At 33.7% G+C, this 16,826-nt stretch overlaps 1 protein-coding gene across 3 annotated transcripts in view; it reads right to left on the minus strand.

Moving 5' to 3' along the window:
• The window catches only part of PolZ1 (DNA polymerase zeta catalytic subunit), a 303,982-nt gene that overhangs the window by 275,162 nt on the left and 11,994 nt on the right, over window positions 1–16,826 (minus strand). For all 3 annotated transcript variants that reach the window (XR_011333618.1, XM_069833727.1, XM_069833728.1), the window contains exons 3-4: window positions 2,865–3,051; window positions 2,191–2,284 (exon numbers count right to left, since the gene is read on the minus strand). Coding sequence is in view for 2 of the 3 variants with exons in the window: in XM_069833727.1 (XP_069689828.1) it covers window positions 2,191–2,284; window positions 2,865–3,051 (281 nt within the window). In the remaining variant the exon portion in view is untranslated. The remainder of the gene's footprint in view (window positions 1–2,190; window positions 2,285–2,864; window positions 3,052–16,826) is intronic.

Below are 16,826 nucleotides of genomic sequence, written 5' to 3' on the forward strand. Positions count from 1 at the left end.
AATACACTTTGTCTTACTTTAGCGGATTTATAGTCACCTGATTCACTGTCATATTAGGATTGTTGTTGTTTAGTTAACTGACCGAAGACAAGGCATCACTCATGAGGCAACTAGGCCAGGAGATAAAGGTGTAGGGTGACCAGTTCCTTTCCCCCTTCATTGCATACATCACTGACTAGTTAAATATTAAGGTGTCTATCGAAAATGTGAAACAAAAATTACTTTCAGTTACAACAATTTACTCATAAGCATGATGAGAAAACATCAATCACATTTCAGTCCTATTATGATTTGTCATCAGATTTGTTCAAGTTCTATAGTCTTTATTTCACTGGACACACACCTAACTTCTCTCCCAGCCTTCTAGACTGTATTAGACTCGCATATGTAATTTCTGACTGCCAACCACCACAGCTCAGGCAGCAATCCCAAGATCAAGTAAGTTTTTGTTAACAGAATGCTGAGTTCTTGGCAATAAAGCTATTAATTCTCTGGTTTTCCAATATAAGAGAGTAAAAAGATCAAATAAGTGAAGCCGAGCAAAGAACAATACATGTAATTTCTTTACCAACAATAATTTGAGTCTTTTAAATTTGTTAGTTCCATTACCAAATACTGAAATTCGTTACTTTTGTTACTGGTAGACACCCTGCATATCCTCTATAGTCACTGATAAAAATTGCCATTTACTGCATGGTTAGCATTTTTACAGTGCATCAATGCAATTTAAGACTAAATCTAGAGATTAACCACAGTTAATCTAACAGATAACCAGTGTTAGTAGTAAAGTAAAGCAGCAGCCAGATTTGCAATTGATGATTTCGAAGACGAATTATTGTATTTGGATAAGGATGATGGTGAGAATGAGTTGTGTCAAGGGAGAGAGGGAATTCTCTCAAGAAATTAAGTGACAGAAAATTTTGGGAGAAAAAACCTACTATGCCACTTGAGATAAAATCACTTAAGAGAAGGGTTACTTGGAATAAACACAAACAGAAATAATTCTGTTTCTCCTATGGACTGACTACTTACAACATTATGATACGATACAACCAGTGATTTCAATATTTTAATAGGGAATACTGCCTGCACAGATGCATATAAAAACTGCAGCACGAATCATTCAAGAAGTAAGCAATGTAACAGCATCATTAGCCTCAGGAATATCTCTATTGCCCTGTTAAAAACATATTTTTAAATTAATACGTAAATTCTATGTTTTTGTATCTGCTCTGTCTATTGCTGGCAGCCCGCAACTGTAGAGAGTCGTTATATGTTTGCAATAAATTTATATATGTTACATGCTGAACAAAGAGAGGTTACAGGTGAATTGTCCACACCTGTAGAGTAACAGCTAGCGCATATGGCCATGAAACCAGGTGGCCCGGGTTCGATTCCCGGTCGGGACAAGTTACCTGGTTGAGGTTTTTTCCGGGGTTTTCCCTCAACCCAATATGAGCAAATGCTGGGTAATTATTGGTGCTGGACCCCGGACTCATTTCTCCGGCATTATCACCTTCATCTCATTCTGATGCTAAATAACCTAAGATGTTAATAAAGCATCATAAAATAACCTACTAAAATAAAATAAATACAGGTGAATTCTACAATATTGCAGTTTCCTGTTGTAATAGGACCTTAGACTGTACATACAATTGTTGCATTAAATCTCATGATTCATGTCACTTTTTTTAATTCAGAGATATTTCACCTTTTAATTGCTTGTTGATATGTAGTAATTAAGACTATCAATATGTCAGTCTCAAACTGGGAAAAGTTAGATAATCTTTTCCACTTTTCGTTTTGTAATATTTTAACATAAACAACAGCGCCAAAAGACAAAGAAATGCAATACGAAAATACTGGATATGACGTTGATTTCAATGTAGAACACAACATATATGCAGTTGTTTTTAGATGTTAACTATCATCTTTTAAATGGTACTGATATTATCAATAGGAACAGTGTACTATCACAGATTCTACCCTTGCCAAATGAGCTGTCAGGTAATCATGTGTAAATAACAGATAATTATAAATGGTGCATCAAAGTTACATTTTACCTTTTAACCATAGTTTTCTGTATCCCACTGTTACTACGAAGATCTCAGTTTTTCATATTTCGAAATATTACATACCAATTGAGTGTACAAAAACTATACTACTTATGAATTATGTTTATTATTTTACCTGCAACAATTCTGTAGCCTTTTTTACCATTATCGGATTGTAGAAATAAATTTTGAAGAACTGATGTTCTTTGGTATGGAAGCCATAAAATGGTCTGTAAGAAAATATACAGTATTACTAGAAGCATGTAATGCAGAACACAATCAGCAAGCTGTATCAAAAAAAAAAAATAAATGGACTTTTTTAGATTGACTCACAATAATAATACATTATTTACACTAATAAATTATTTAATGATTGACAAATTTTATATAATATCCTAGTACAAAACTATAAACAATTTTCATTAAGCAGAAGAAAGATATTCAATCTGAATTACGCTACCAATTATATCCAGTTTAAGAGAAATCAAAGTTAAAAACTACCCACTGGTTCAGTTTAAGGATGCTACTTTAACATCACTGAGAATGTGAAATGAATATTATGTTTACATAAAAAATTGTAAAACATCTTAAACCAGTACAATATAATAAAATATTTGATCTAAGACCAGGATGGAGGACGTTCAGAAAAATATAAGAAAAATGCCATTAACAGTGAACAGATTTTACTTTCCCATGTCATCTTCCATGGTTTCGTAACTACAGTGCTGGCTCTTGGATCCGACATTTAATTACTCTACATGCATTAATGTTAATAACTATGCAACTTCTACCACAAAAATCAATACTTACATTCCAGATACAAGAGCCACTTTATAAATATGCTGCACATTAGAATTTGTCTTGCCTAAACTTATATTTATAGCTTTATCCAAGCTAGATGCTATCTGATACATAATTTTATCATGGGCTCCACACCCCTCGTACGGGATGTATATGTAAGGGAAGACTCCATGGATATGCAAACAAGTTTTCTTCCCTAGAAAGAAAGAGTGGTAAACATAATCTCACTAATAAGACAAATATGTATGCAATTTACGAATTTTAATTTAATAGTTTTATGCACATACAATTCAAAGCACTTCATGACCTGGTAGGGTTCAAAAAGATAAAGAGACTTTTTACATGCTGTCAAAACCTCCCTTCAAACTATACACAACAAATACACAATTTTATATGTTGCACATACTAACTGCAAGGATGTAAAAACTTACTCAGATTACTGCATTGAGAAACAGAAGCACATATTTGGAGTAGTTGAGTTGTCGATAATCCTTTATTCAAGCTTAAAGTTATAATGCTTTTCAAGCTACTTAGTTCACAGGCCTCCGTTTCATCTTCTTTGCAGCCACAATATTTTATTTAGGCGCCATGTAATATTTAACTTACCATAACTAACAATGACTGAATCTTAACATAACAACTAGGCAATTTTGCTTAAACATATATGGTTCGTGTTGTTCTGGATGGCTAAAAGCAGTGACCATGAACTAAGTCGCATGAAATAGGGTACAGTATGGACAATTAACTTTCTATAATGAGTGGTGTGAATAAAAACGAGTATTCTCTTGTACTTGAATTTTTAAAGTTAATACTTGTGATTATTTTAATAAAAAAAGAGTAATTGCACACGAGTAATCTCTTGTCGACAGCAATTAAACTCTTGCAAAAAAAATAAACCAGGAATTCTCACAAGTATTCTCTTAAATCTAGATGAATAAAAACAAATAGGTCTATTGTACATCAGTTATTTATAGATTTTAAAAAGGCATATGACTGTTAAGAGGGAAGTTTTGCTTAAACGTATATATAATATTCTTATAGAAGTTGGTATTCCGAAGAAACTAGTCAGATTAATTACAATTAGTCTCAGTGAAACGTACAGCAGAGTCCGTATAGGCCAGTTTCTAATTGATGCTTTTCCAATTCACTGTGGGCTAAATCAAGGAGATGCATTATCGCCTTTACTTTTTAACTTTGCTCTAGAATATGCCATTACGAAAGTACAGGATAACAGAGAGAGTTTGGAACTGAATGGGTTACATCAGCTTTTTGTCTATGTGGATGACGTGAATATATTAAGAGAAAATCCACAGAAATTTTATTTGAAGCAAGTAAAGCGATAGGTTTGGAAGTAAATCCCGAAAAGACAAAATATATGATTACGTCTCATGACCAGACTATTGTACGAAATGGAAATATAAAAATTGGAAATTTATCCTTCGAAGAGGTAGAAAAATTCAAATATCGTGGAGCAACAGTAACAAATATAAATGACACTCGGGAGGAAATTAAACACAGAACAAATATTGGAAATGCCTGTTATTATTCAGCTGAGAAGCTTCCGTCATCTAGTCTGCTGTCAAAAATCTGAAAGTTAGAGTTTATAAAACAGCATATATTACCGGTTGTTCTGTATGGTTGTGAAACTTGAACTCTCATTTTGAGAGAGGAACAGAGATTAAGGGTGTTTGAGAATAAGGTTCTTAGGAAAATATTTGGAGATAAGAGGAATGCAGTTACAGGAGAATGGAGAAAGTTACACAATGCAGAACTGCACGCATTGTATTCTTCACCTAACATAATTCATTCATTCATAGTGTTCTGCCCAAGGGCAGGTCTTTCACTGCAAGCCCAGCATTCTTCAGTCTTTCCTATTTTCTGCCTTCTAAATCCAGACTTCTGAGATGGGCAGGGCATGTAGCACGTATGGGCGATTCCAGAAATGCATATAGAGTGTTAGCTGGGAGGCCAGAGGGAAAAAGACCTTTGGAGAGGCCGAGACATAGATGGGAGGATAATATTAAAACGGATTTGAAGGAGGTGGGATATGATAGAGACTGGGTTAATCTTGCACAGGATAGGAACCGATGGTGGGCTTATGTGAGGGCAGAAATGAACCTCTGGGTTCCTTAAAAGCCATAAGTAAGTAAGTAAATAAGGCCTAAATATTTGTCCAAGTAAGTGAATAGGTACAGTAAAATCCCTCCTATCCGGTACCCAAATAACCAGCAATATCAAAGCAATGGCACTTTTGGCTAGGCCAAAAAAAAAAAAAGTCATTCACGGGAAAGAGAAGAGTCTGACGAAGAAGTGAGTGGTTTTCATTGATTGCACATGTTGCATATTGTGTTTACCCTTTACACTCTTCACGCGTGAAAACAAAGACAAAAACCCAGACAAAAAACTAGTTATGTCCCTGGAGTAGAGGGTAGCATAGGTACCTGTCACTTGGACCTTGAAAACAATGTGCAGAGATGATACCTTTTAATTTGACACTTGAACTCGTCCGTTTCGAAGGGGTGTTGGATGAGTCTAAATACTAAAGTGTGAAATTCTCTGTTCCTACAGCGAGTAACAATTTCATTCAAGTGATGGATAGTATCATGGCTATTACCGCTAAGCACTGCTGTTGCACAATGGATTCCGCAAAATGGAAGCGAAATGTTCTTACGCTCAAATCATCGAGCGCTACTTTATAGTGTTTATACTTGCAACATTGGTTACACTGTTCTTCAAGTCACTTAAAATTGTCATAAGGCTACAAAAACTTCTAATATTTTTTACGCTATTATGTATTACTGTACTACAATAATTATGAACTGATTAATGTACATTACTGTATTCAGTACTTATTTTTAATTATCTATATGAAAATTATTAAATTTCAACATGGAAAAAAATGTATGTGCAGTACAGTGTATTTTCCAATTATCCAGTAAAATTAATTATCCGGCACTGGCTTTGTCCCACAGTTGCTGGATATGAGGAAATTCTGCTGTACTTCTTTTTCCACAAAGTTGGTCAGAGGCAATCTCATCAGCTTTTCTCGTCAGTTCTAGTTTGATCATGGCAGCATATATGCATATCAATGAGGCAAAATGATATAGAGAGAAGCAAGATCTTAGTCCTAGAAGGTTCGAAGATGAAAATGTGAATTACAAAACAAACTATTTTCTACCAGAGTACAAAAACACGTGGTGACACACTCTTGTGAAAGTGATGTAAACAGTAAATGTGCCAGTGATATGTGATGCTAGTGAAAGGATCACAAATATTGACGCACAGTAGTTAGGCAGTGTCCATGATAGCAGCATATAAAGACAAAGCTCAATACAATAATCACTGATGCAGCTTAATGAATCTTTCTATTTACTTGGCAATTTTGAATGCGGGATAAGTCCACAGTTGTTAACATCTTTCATAAATTCACAAAATGAGCGAAATCAGGCTTTTAATACTGTTTACAGTAGAGAATTGAAAGTGTTTCTGGCCAACTCAAAACTTCACAATTCTATGCAATCATGTAAGGGCATAATTAAATAATGTCCCTCAAATAATTGTAATCATGCAGAGTTGATACTAAATTTGCAGGAGGAGAAATAATTAGTTACAATTTGAAGACTCTTCTGATCTAATATACACTGAAGAAGAATAAGAGAATATAATGACTGTTACAATTAAATACTCACGGAAACAACAAATAAAACAAATGCAAGTAAACATTTTAAAGTAGACCAGAAAAATGGCAAGAGTTTAATCACATGTAACCACAAATATTTATTCACATCTTGAACTTGTCACTCGATTTTATTCACACCACCGAATTGTGTATCTGCTGTGGAGATTAATATACACAGTATGAAAGACATTTTGACATGAACTCATTGGCAGTTCTTCTGTGAGGAAATCATAGAATTGCTGACCAGCATGTAGGCTCAATCACCTAACAAAGGACAGAAAATGCGTTAAAAACCGTCAACAAAATATTGACTTCCATGCAACATATTTCTGGTATGTTAAGAAAACTGTCCAGCTTAAGGTAAAAATTATGGATATTTATTAATAATGGTTCACAAAAAGTACATAAACTTAATAAATTACAATTAACATATAGGTACACGAATAGCAATTATACACAATAAATATACATTTGTTGTTGTTGTTTTCTAATGCCAGGCGTTTGACAATAAAGTCATTTGACCTCTTGCACTCCAATATTTTTCAAAGATATTATCATGACCAGCCAATGAAGCACAGATTTTGAGGTGTTCCAAATCCATTTCTTGGTTTGAGTTGCACAATGGGCAGTTAGGGGACTGATATATTCCAATTCTATGCAGGTGTTTAGCCAAACAATCATGGCCTGTTGCCAATCTAAATGCAGCTACAGACGATTTTCGTGGTAAATCCGGAATTAACTGTGGATTTTGATGCAGAGAGTTCCATTTTTTCCCTTGCAATTGTGTTATCAAATTTTGTTTGTTGAAGTCTAAGTATGTAGATTTAATAAATCTCTTCACAGAGTAATACGTAGATTTAGTAACAGGTCTGTAAGTAGCAGTGCTGCCCTTCTTTGCTAAAGCATCCGCATTCTCGTTTCCCAGGATTCCACAATGGGATGGTATCCATTGGAATACAATTCTTTTATTGAGTGATATTAATTGAGAGAGCATTTTAGTTATTTCTGCTGTTTGAGATGAAGGTGTGTGTTTAGAGACGATTGATAGAATAGCTGCTTTGGAGTCTGACAATATAACTGCATTCCTAAATTTATTGATGTAGCATAAAAGATTCCTGAGACATTCACTTATTGCAATGATTTCACCAGCAAAACTTGTTGTTCCATTTCCAAGTGATCTATAAAGTGAGAAGAGATAGCACGTAACACCTGCACCGGCACCTTGTTCTCTGGAGATCAAGGATCCGTCGGTGTATAAATGAAGCCAATTTTGTGGAGGGTACCTAATATTAATTGTCTCCAAAGACAATTGTTTCAGTATTTCAGTGTTTACTTCTGATTTCAGTATTTCTTCTGTTAAATTTAGATTATATTCTATATTTAATAGAGTTAAAGGGTTTGGTTTAATTTGTAAGTTTTCTTTTAAATTCGGGATATTGATTTTCTGTTTTAATTCTTGAACAATGGATATGAAACTTTTTTGAGTTTTCAAACTACAGAGAGGACTGTATGAATGCCAATTGTTTCCGGTAATCTGATAAGTTTTTCATATTGAATCAGTGCTTTTTCTTCTGTTGTCATTTTGATACTGTTAATATTGGTGAGGAATCTCATAGAATCTATTGGAGTTGTTTTAATTCCACCAGTAATGAGTCTGAGAGCTTGGTTTTGAACATATTCTATGTCGTTTATGAAAGGTGAAGTAATTAAAATTTCATCACAGTATGTCAGCACTGGCTGTATAAACATTTTGTATGTAGTGTTCAAAGTATTCCTAGAGCATCCCCATTTCTTTCCCGCTAGTCTTTTTAGAAGGGAGAATCTTTTACGAGCTTTTTCAGAAATGTATTTCAAATGATTGCTCCATGTTAACTTACTATCGAAAATAACTCCAAGATATTTGGATTCATAAGTCCTAGGAAGGTGTTGGCCATTGTATTGGATATTGAATTCTCTTTCTTTTTTACCGAGTGAAAATATTTGGTAGTTACTTTTGCTTAAATTGAGTGTCATCAAATTTGTTGTATTCCATTCATGTAGTTGATTTAGAGCTTTAAGAGCAGAACTTTGTCTCTAAGTATGTAAGATCCGGAAGTCCACAAAACTATATCATCTGCAAATAGTGCTGTTTTCATGTTTGATTCCTCTAATAGGGAGGGTAAGTCATTTATATAAATATTGAATAAAGTTGTGCTGAGGACAGAGCCCTGAGGTAGACCTCGATATGTTTGTCTGTAACTAGAAAGTGAATTATTGAATTTAGTGGCAATGAATCTTTGACTAAGGAATTCTGATATCCATCTGAACATATTGCTGGAGATACCTAATTTCTGGAGTTTTAATAATAATTTATTTCTCCAAACAGAGTCATATGCTAACTGAAAGTCAATAAATATTGCCAAGGTATCTTCTTTCTTGTTAAAACTGTCTTTTATTTCTTGGCCGAGGCGTATGACTTGTTCATTGGTAGAGTGTAGTTGTCGAAAGCTGGCTTGTCTTGGTGATAAAAGATTTTGGGATTCTAAATACCAAGTTAATCTGTTGGAGATCATGGACTCCATGGTTTTTGCTATCATGCTTAATAGTGCTATTGGTCGATAACTATTAACATCGTGAGCAGGTTTCCCTTTTTTGTGAATTGGTACAATGATTGCTTTTTTCCAAGCTGCAGGAATTGAGGTGTTCCATGATAAATTGAAAATGGATAAAAGTACAGACTTGGCTTTTTCCCCCCAGATGTTTGAAAAATTCGGAATGAATGTTGTCGGGGCCAGGAGATTTCTTGGTTTTTAAATTTTGTATAGCTAGAGTTCTTTGGAAGTAAAATTTTGATGAAATATTTCAGTTTTTGTACTAGTAATATTGTTTTTATTATTTTTATGTAATTCTCTTTTGATAAATTTGTCAGTTTTTTTGATATTGGGATGTAATCTGTGAGAGTTTGAGTAGTGTTTATTAAATGTGTTTGCTATATCTCTACTATCTGTTAGTGTTTTGTTATTATGAATAATAGGTTGGCTAGTATTTTCCTGTGTATTGGAAATATTCTTCATAAATTTATATGTTTTTGCGCTATCGGTTCTGTAATTAATATTTTCAATAAATTTATTGAAACTGTTCTTTTTTGCTGTTATGATTGCTTTTTTAAGAATGGCAGTCTTCTTCCTCCAATCTTGAATATCTTCTGGTGTTTTGCTATGTTCTGCTTTGGTTCTTGCTTTATCTCTATATTGTTTCAATAAATTCAGGTTTTCTGTCCAGAATGGGGTGTATTTTTTTGGTTTGCCTCGTGGAATGTGCTTTTTTGCAATTTTAAGAAGAGATTCACAGAAATATTTGTTCAATCTATCTGAGTTTATATTTTCCATTAGTGGTGTGTTGAGCTTGAGGTGTTCGTCGAGTTCTGTTGTAAATAGTTTCCAATTCGCTTTCTTAAAGTTCCATGTTGTTTTGTTATTGTAGGGTTCTTTTCTTCGGTTTTGGTGGAGATGGATAGAAGCAATGATGACTCTATGGCCAGATCCAGGGTCTTCAATTATTTTTTTTCTTGGTTTCGTGATGGATATCTGATGTTACTAGTAACAAGTCTGGATTTGTACCAGAACCAGAATAATGAATGAAAGTAGGGGGATCTTCTTTTCTGTAGACAAGTTCTGCGGTTGTAGTATTTAGGAGGTCCATGATCATTTTTCCATGTTGGTTTACATTATCGTAGCCCCAAAGTTGGGAGTGGGCGTTAAAGTCACCAATTATGATAGTTTTAGGTTGTATATCAAACAAAGTTAGATCAAGGGGATTATTAGGTGGGTTATAGGTACTGTAGATTTTGAAATGTTGTTGATTTTTCCATACTTCAATTTTTATTAGTTCTAATTTGTCTTGATTATCCATTTCTTTTATGATTTGAAAGTTTGTAATTAATTTCTTTGATGTACCTGCGAGAATTCCACTACTGATCTGTCTACCTTTGGGTAACAGTTTCATATTAAAACCTTTAAAATTAAAATATTTTAATTGGGCAGCATTAAGATTTGCTTCTTGAATAAGGAAGATATCTATATTATTATCTGAGAGTATATTGGCTAGTTCAGTCTTTTTGGCTGATGTTATACCGCCAGCATTCCATTGTAAGATGTTTAGTTGATTCTGTACCATTAAAGTAGTCCCCGCCCGGAGATCCGATTGGGGGACTATTTTACCTCCGGATAATTTTACCTTAATGGTACTCATTTCATATTGGAGTTAAATGGCAAGTTGTAGCCGATTTAAGTGAACACCATATTTTAATGTTTTGGTGGCTACTTCATTCACACACAACCCCCAGAATGTCTGGAGGACCACACCTGCTGTTGGTCGACGGATCCATTGGACCTAGCTGGGAGATCTTGTTGATCACCAGCTTTCCCTCCTTAAGCCACTGGAGGACGATTTTAGTGCCATAGCAGGTCAGCACTAGGAACAGAAAAGTAGAAAGAGGAGGAAGGAAAGGGAAATGAACCCCTAGGCCTCCAATGCTCTAATGCCGTCGGGATCAAAGAACGTAAGAGTTCAGTCAGAGGACTGGATAGGAAAGGGTAAAGAGGGAATTAGGTATTGGATAGAGGAAAATTATACCAAATTCAGTCATTAACTCATCAAGCTGACCAGTGCTAATGGATGAGTAGCCCCTCCCTTTAGTTCAGCTCGTAAAATTATGCTTACTAACAGCTACACCACAGGAAGGTAGGGATGGGACATTGGGTATTTGTTCAGGTTGGTTCCTTAAAGCCTTCAATGGGAAGGATTAATGGCTCTCCCCCCCTGTATCCGACAGATACCCTTTTGCAGCCATAAATATACATTTAATACCTCATTTTCCATCATATATAGGTAAAAATTATTATATTAGGGTAATTTACTGTCAGATATCCAAATCTTTAAGCTGGATGCCTATTTCATAGAATCATTGTTTTTTTCTAGGTTTCCCCCAACTGTAAGGCAAATGCCAGGTAATTTATGGTGAATCCTAGGCTTCACTTCGTCTCGCCAAAAACATTGTGCAACTCTTGACTTGTTCCACATCTTAAACTTTCAATACTAATGTAAGATCTATGGAATACAATAAATGAAATGGAAATGAAAAAAATCTTTACTCATGTGAACATGACTTTTTATTTTCGTACATGGCATGTTCTAAACTAAATTTTGTCCAATATGGGGAATAATATAAATTAATTTAAAATGATTCTGAAATGCAGTATTTGGTACCTCATGTCAAGCCTTGGAATAGTTTTACAGTACACCAGGTTGTGACAAAACTTGAGAAACAGATTATTTAAAATATAGCAGACGCAAAAACGAGCTATCATTTATAAGGGGTATATTAAACGCAATATACTAAAATCTCGTTAATTCGAAGTGCTTGGGAAAAGAGAGAGAGAAAAAAAAAACCTCCCCCCCCCCTCTCCCTTTGAATTGCGCAACTTAAAATTAGGCCTATCTGCAGCAGAAGATGAAGTAGAAGGGGGGGGGGGGAGGCAAAATCGTCAATCAATGTTGTAACTTAACTTGTCACATCACTCCAGTTTCCAAATCATTGAGATTTAAACTAATAGTCAATCGACCCATGTTTCAAACGGCTGCAGTAGTGCTTGGAAAAGAAGACCTGTATTACATCAAAGGCTTTCACAACATCTACGTCAGCACTTTCATTCTGAAAATACTACTTTCATTCTGAAAATACTATCACTTATAAAGCCTTAAATACAGCTATTGTATTCAATCTATACTAATATAATAAATCTGTAAGCAAAATTTTTCTGGTAATTTTCGCTTTTCCAAAAATAATTGGTGTTCACATGTATAATTAATCATCCTGAAACCGAAAATCGCTTTTTTGACATTTTTGTTTGTATGTCTGTCTGTCTATCTGTCTGGATGTTTGTTACCTTTTCACGCGATAACGGCTGAACGGATTGCGATGAAAATTGGAACATAAATTAAGTTCGTTGTAACTTAGTTTTTAGGCTATATGGCATTCAAAATACTTTATTCAAAAGGGGGGTTATAAGAGGGCCTGAATTAAATAAACCGAAATATCTCGCTTATTATTGATTTTTGTGAAAAATGTTACATAACAAAAGTTCCTTTAAAAATTATTTCCGATAAGTTTTATCCCAGGCAAAATTTTGATAGGACTGATCATTAAGGATATACAAGAGTTTTAAAATAACAATACAATACATTTCCACCGCCGCCTCAGATTATATTGTCGTTGTTCCGTAACTTCTATGTGCAAAATATTAAATTTTTTAGTAGGAAGAAAAACAAATTTATTCATTCTATGGCAGTAGTACATTTTCGAAAGAAATAAATATAATTAAGTTATATATAGTAGATTATATTATTTGCTGCATCACTATTTAAGTTATTTAATAGAGCAAAAATCTGAAAATCGATAAATATGTCACATAGGAGTTATTGTATGAACGACAACGATGGCTAAAATGAAATCAAAACAAATGACTCTGTCTATTTAAGGCGGCCTTGACGTTTATCAATATTAATATATAGAGAATATTGTGTGTGTTTGTATGATGTAATCTCAGAAGCTAATTAGTCTTCACCATTTGAAATTTGTAGTTTCTCTAGATGCTACAAATGAGGACTGAGGTAAGATGAAAAGAAATCTGTACGCACAGAAAACTTGATATTCTGTCGAAATATTGTATAACTTGATTATTGCAACTTTATTTGGTCCACATAAAATACTCTAATTTTATACGCTCATTTTACCATAGAGATCACTGGAGCGGAGTTATTTTAAAAGGTGTCATGAAATGGCGTTCCTGCGCTCATAATTTACCCATATTCATTTCCTGTGTTTCTTAAAATAATATTTATGTAGGGTACCTCATTTTTTTTATTTGCATAAACAATGATATACAACCGAGCGAGTTGGCTCAGGCGGTAGCATTTGAGACACGCATTCGGAGGTCCCAGGTTCAAGCTCCGTGGCCCCAACCAATCTGACTGGGATTTTTCGTGATTTCCCTTAGTCATAAAGGCAAATGCCGGATTGGAAAGATACATGCCATTATTCATCACCGCCTCAATTACCAATACCAAAAACATTAATCAAAGTCTATAATCAGTTACATGAACACAACCCATCTACAACACACAATAGAAACAGGAACTCAACAAGAGTAAAAATGGCCTCCTGATATACGCACACATTCTAAACACGCAACATGACCACAGATGTTAAGGCGTGAATAAAAAAAAAAAAAAAAAAAAAAAAAAAAAAAAAAAAAAAAAAAAAATGCACACTAAGGTTGACATAAAAATGATCTTCCTACACAATCAACTCTATTGATTTGATTAAAGGATGCATTCAAGATTAATTTAGAAAAATGTTAAACGAATTATCTTTGCACGAAATGAGTGGTCTCTGGACCAAAATGATAGCATTTTAATTATTTAAATACAATTTAAATTAAGTAGCATATTAAACGATTTATTCTTATATCAAACACGAATGTTCCCTGGACCCAATGTTCTATTTTAATTATGTAGTTACTTTATATATATTTCTAATAAGTGCAGCGGAGCGCACGGGTACAGCTAGTTTTCTAATAAATTTCGAAGATGGAATATTTCTTAAAAAATTTATCTCGAAAAAAATCTTGCTAGCCATTTCAAGTACACATGTTTGAAGCAGGTTTCTGACTGATTACCGCCATATTGGATGTAGTCAGCACAGCAACTTTTTCAAAGCCCAGGCCTGGTTGCATGACTCAATATTATGATCACTGGTGTGGTTCCAAGTGTTCAAATATGAAATGTAATGACTACTTTATGATTTTTAACTAAAAAGTTGTGTTTTTGGAAAGGACCCTTATGTGCATTCGAAATACAAATTAACCATATTTCGAATTCATCACATTACAAAGCACTTAAATCCTTGTATATCAAACTGGGGAACAACCAGTCCTCCAAAATATGTGCTACTTTGAATTAATCAATTTCGAAATAGCCTAACGAGTTTTCATGGTAGTCATTCAGCTTTAAGAAATGAGGAACAAGGAAATCACTTCAATTATATATACAGGTATGCTTTCATTAACCGAGAAAAATATTTAAAATGTCACAAGTATGGACAAAATATTTTCATTACATATTTGAATAAATTACAATTTAGTGTTCTATTCCTGATTGGATGATCTCAATTATCATTGGCCAGGCTGTAATCTCGAAAGAGAGTATGTCAAATAGCAGGTAAACAAATTATGCATATAATTCAAAACAATACACACATTATGAGAATAAAAGGGAAGAATTTCTTCGATACGATAAAATATTCGTTTTGTAACTGTTAAGAAATTTTATACAAATCAAATTATTGTTTTATTTTATTAATGATTTGGAATATTTGAGTTCATATAAAAATCAATGGATACATAAACCGTTCATATTTCATGAGGTACTAGTAAAATGAGTGAGTAATCAGTTGGATGTGCTGAGTGATTCTCTCACACATTTGTAAGTATTTCTTGACAGTACAGCAAACTGAATAACAAATCTCACTTTCTAGAAATAGCAAAATTTTACTGAAAAACCTTCACACAGCCTACACTTTCTTGTTGACAAACATACATTAATAGTGTAAACTTTTGACAATGCGTTTCTATAATAAAGTAATTTTCGGAGTTTTTTTTTATTATTATTTAGAATAATTTTTTCGTGATCTCAAGTTGCGGTCCATTTTTTTTATTGTGGTGTTGATTTCGTAGGTACTGAGGACACATCTTTGTTATATGGGGATTGAGTTGAATATGATTGTATTTCATAGAGAGCATGCAGGTTGATTGACTAGGTTATTTATAGTAGAATAAAGATTGACGATAGATTATTATTTGACAGATGGGCTAGGAGTAGCAAGGTATTATGGAAGAGGTGGGGCCAAGTTCAAGATGTTATGAGATTGAGAAGTTTCTGGTTGTTCGAATTGATCTGTAATAGTTTTTGAGTTTATTGAAACTTTGTGCCATGTTCTTTCTTATTGGATCATGGTGTTTTATCAACAGTAATCTCACTAGAGGTTTTGATTTATCTGAGAAAATCAAAACTCGAGTGGGATTTAATTGACTATTACACGATTAGAAGAAAGTATATAAAGATTAGAAGTAACGAAGTACTCCAATACAATAAAATATTACTTGACTTAGGAAAATACAACTGTCTTCAAATGTATTATTGTATAATCTCAACATTACAAATATTATGCTAGATGCATGCTAGATAGCTAGTGTGTTATGATTAGCTGTCTTCGAACATAAAATATACTTTAATGCTCGAAGTTAGCTGTTAGCTTGGTATCAGTTGTGCCAACTATGGAATCTTCATTGAACTCTGTAGACGATTACTAGCAATGCCTTCTCGATCTAGATCACGATGGCAGTGTTACTAGTCAAGAAGGCTTTGTTGATTCAGTTTCATTTTTATTAAAACAGTTGCATTCCACTTCAATTATCCGAATCCCAGCAATCAACGTCACTTGACAGATGATTTTCAATAAATCTTAATATTAAACAATCTCTGATACGTGACTATCCATAATATCATATAGCAGAAGCTATAACATAAACTAAATAATATGTACAGTAATCAACGTCATTTGACAGATGATTTTCAATAAATCTTAATATTAAACAATCTCTGATACGTGACTATCCATAATATCATATAGCAGAAGCTATAACATAAACTAAATAATATATACAAGTGTTAGAAAAGTTTTAATTAACGACGATGAAATAAAAAATAAACGTGAATAATTTTAAAAGGAATAATTATTGAATGTACAATTTTCAAATTTGAATGTTTTAGTGCTTGGTGGTTTAGTTGATGTTATATTGGACGTGTGCATAAAAGAAGTGGAACTCATTGATGTAGGCCTACATGGTGTATTCCTCAACTTATTCAGGATTTCCGAATGGTGCTCTTCATTGATTTGTAAATAGGATTTCAGGGAAAATGCATAGGTATGACCAGTGATCTTTATTAATTCTTGTTCTTGAATGCCAATGCGAGTCATATTTGAAACTGCTGTGCATCGACTGGAGTGGTTTGTAATTTTCTGTTTTTTTTTTTTTTTTTTGACATCCAGACCAGTGCAGTTTGAAATGTTGGCAAAAAAGAAACAAATGCTAAGGACGCAATAAAATTAAACAAATGCTAGGGACGCGATAAAATTATGCGATAAGCAGCTATGATTGATTGAAATACGTCCTTTCGTACCGTTTTATTGG

Source organism: Periplaneta americana, chromosome 8, assembly GCF_040183065.1.
Source record: "Periplaneta americana isolate PAMFEO1 chromosome 8, P.americana_PAMFEO1_priV1, whole genome shotgun sequence".
Classification (NCBI taxonomy): Eukaryota; Metazoa; Arthropoda; class Insecta; order Blattodea; family Blattidae; genus Periplaneta; species Periplaneta americana.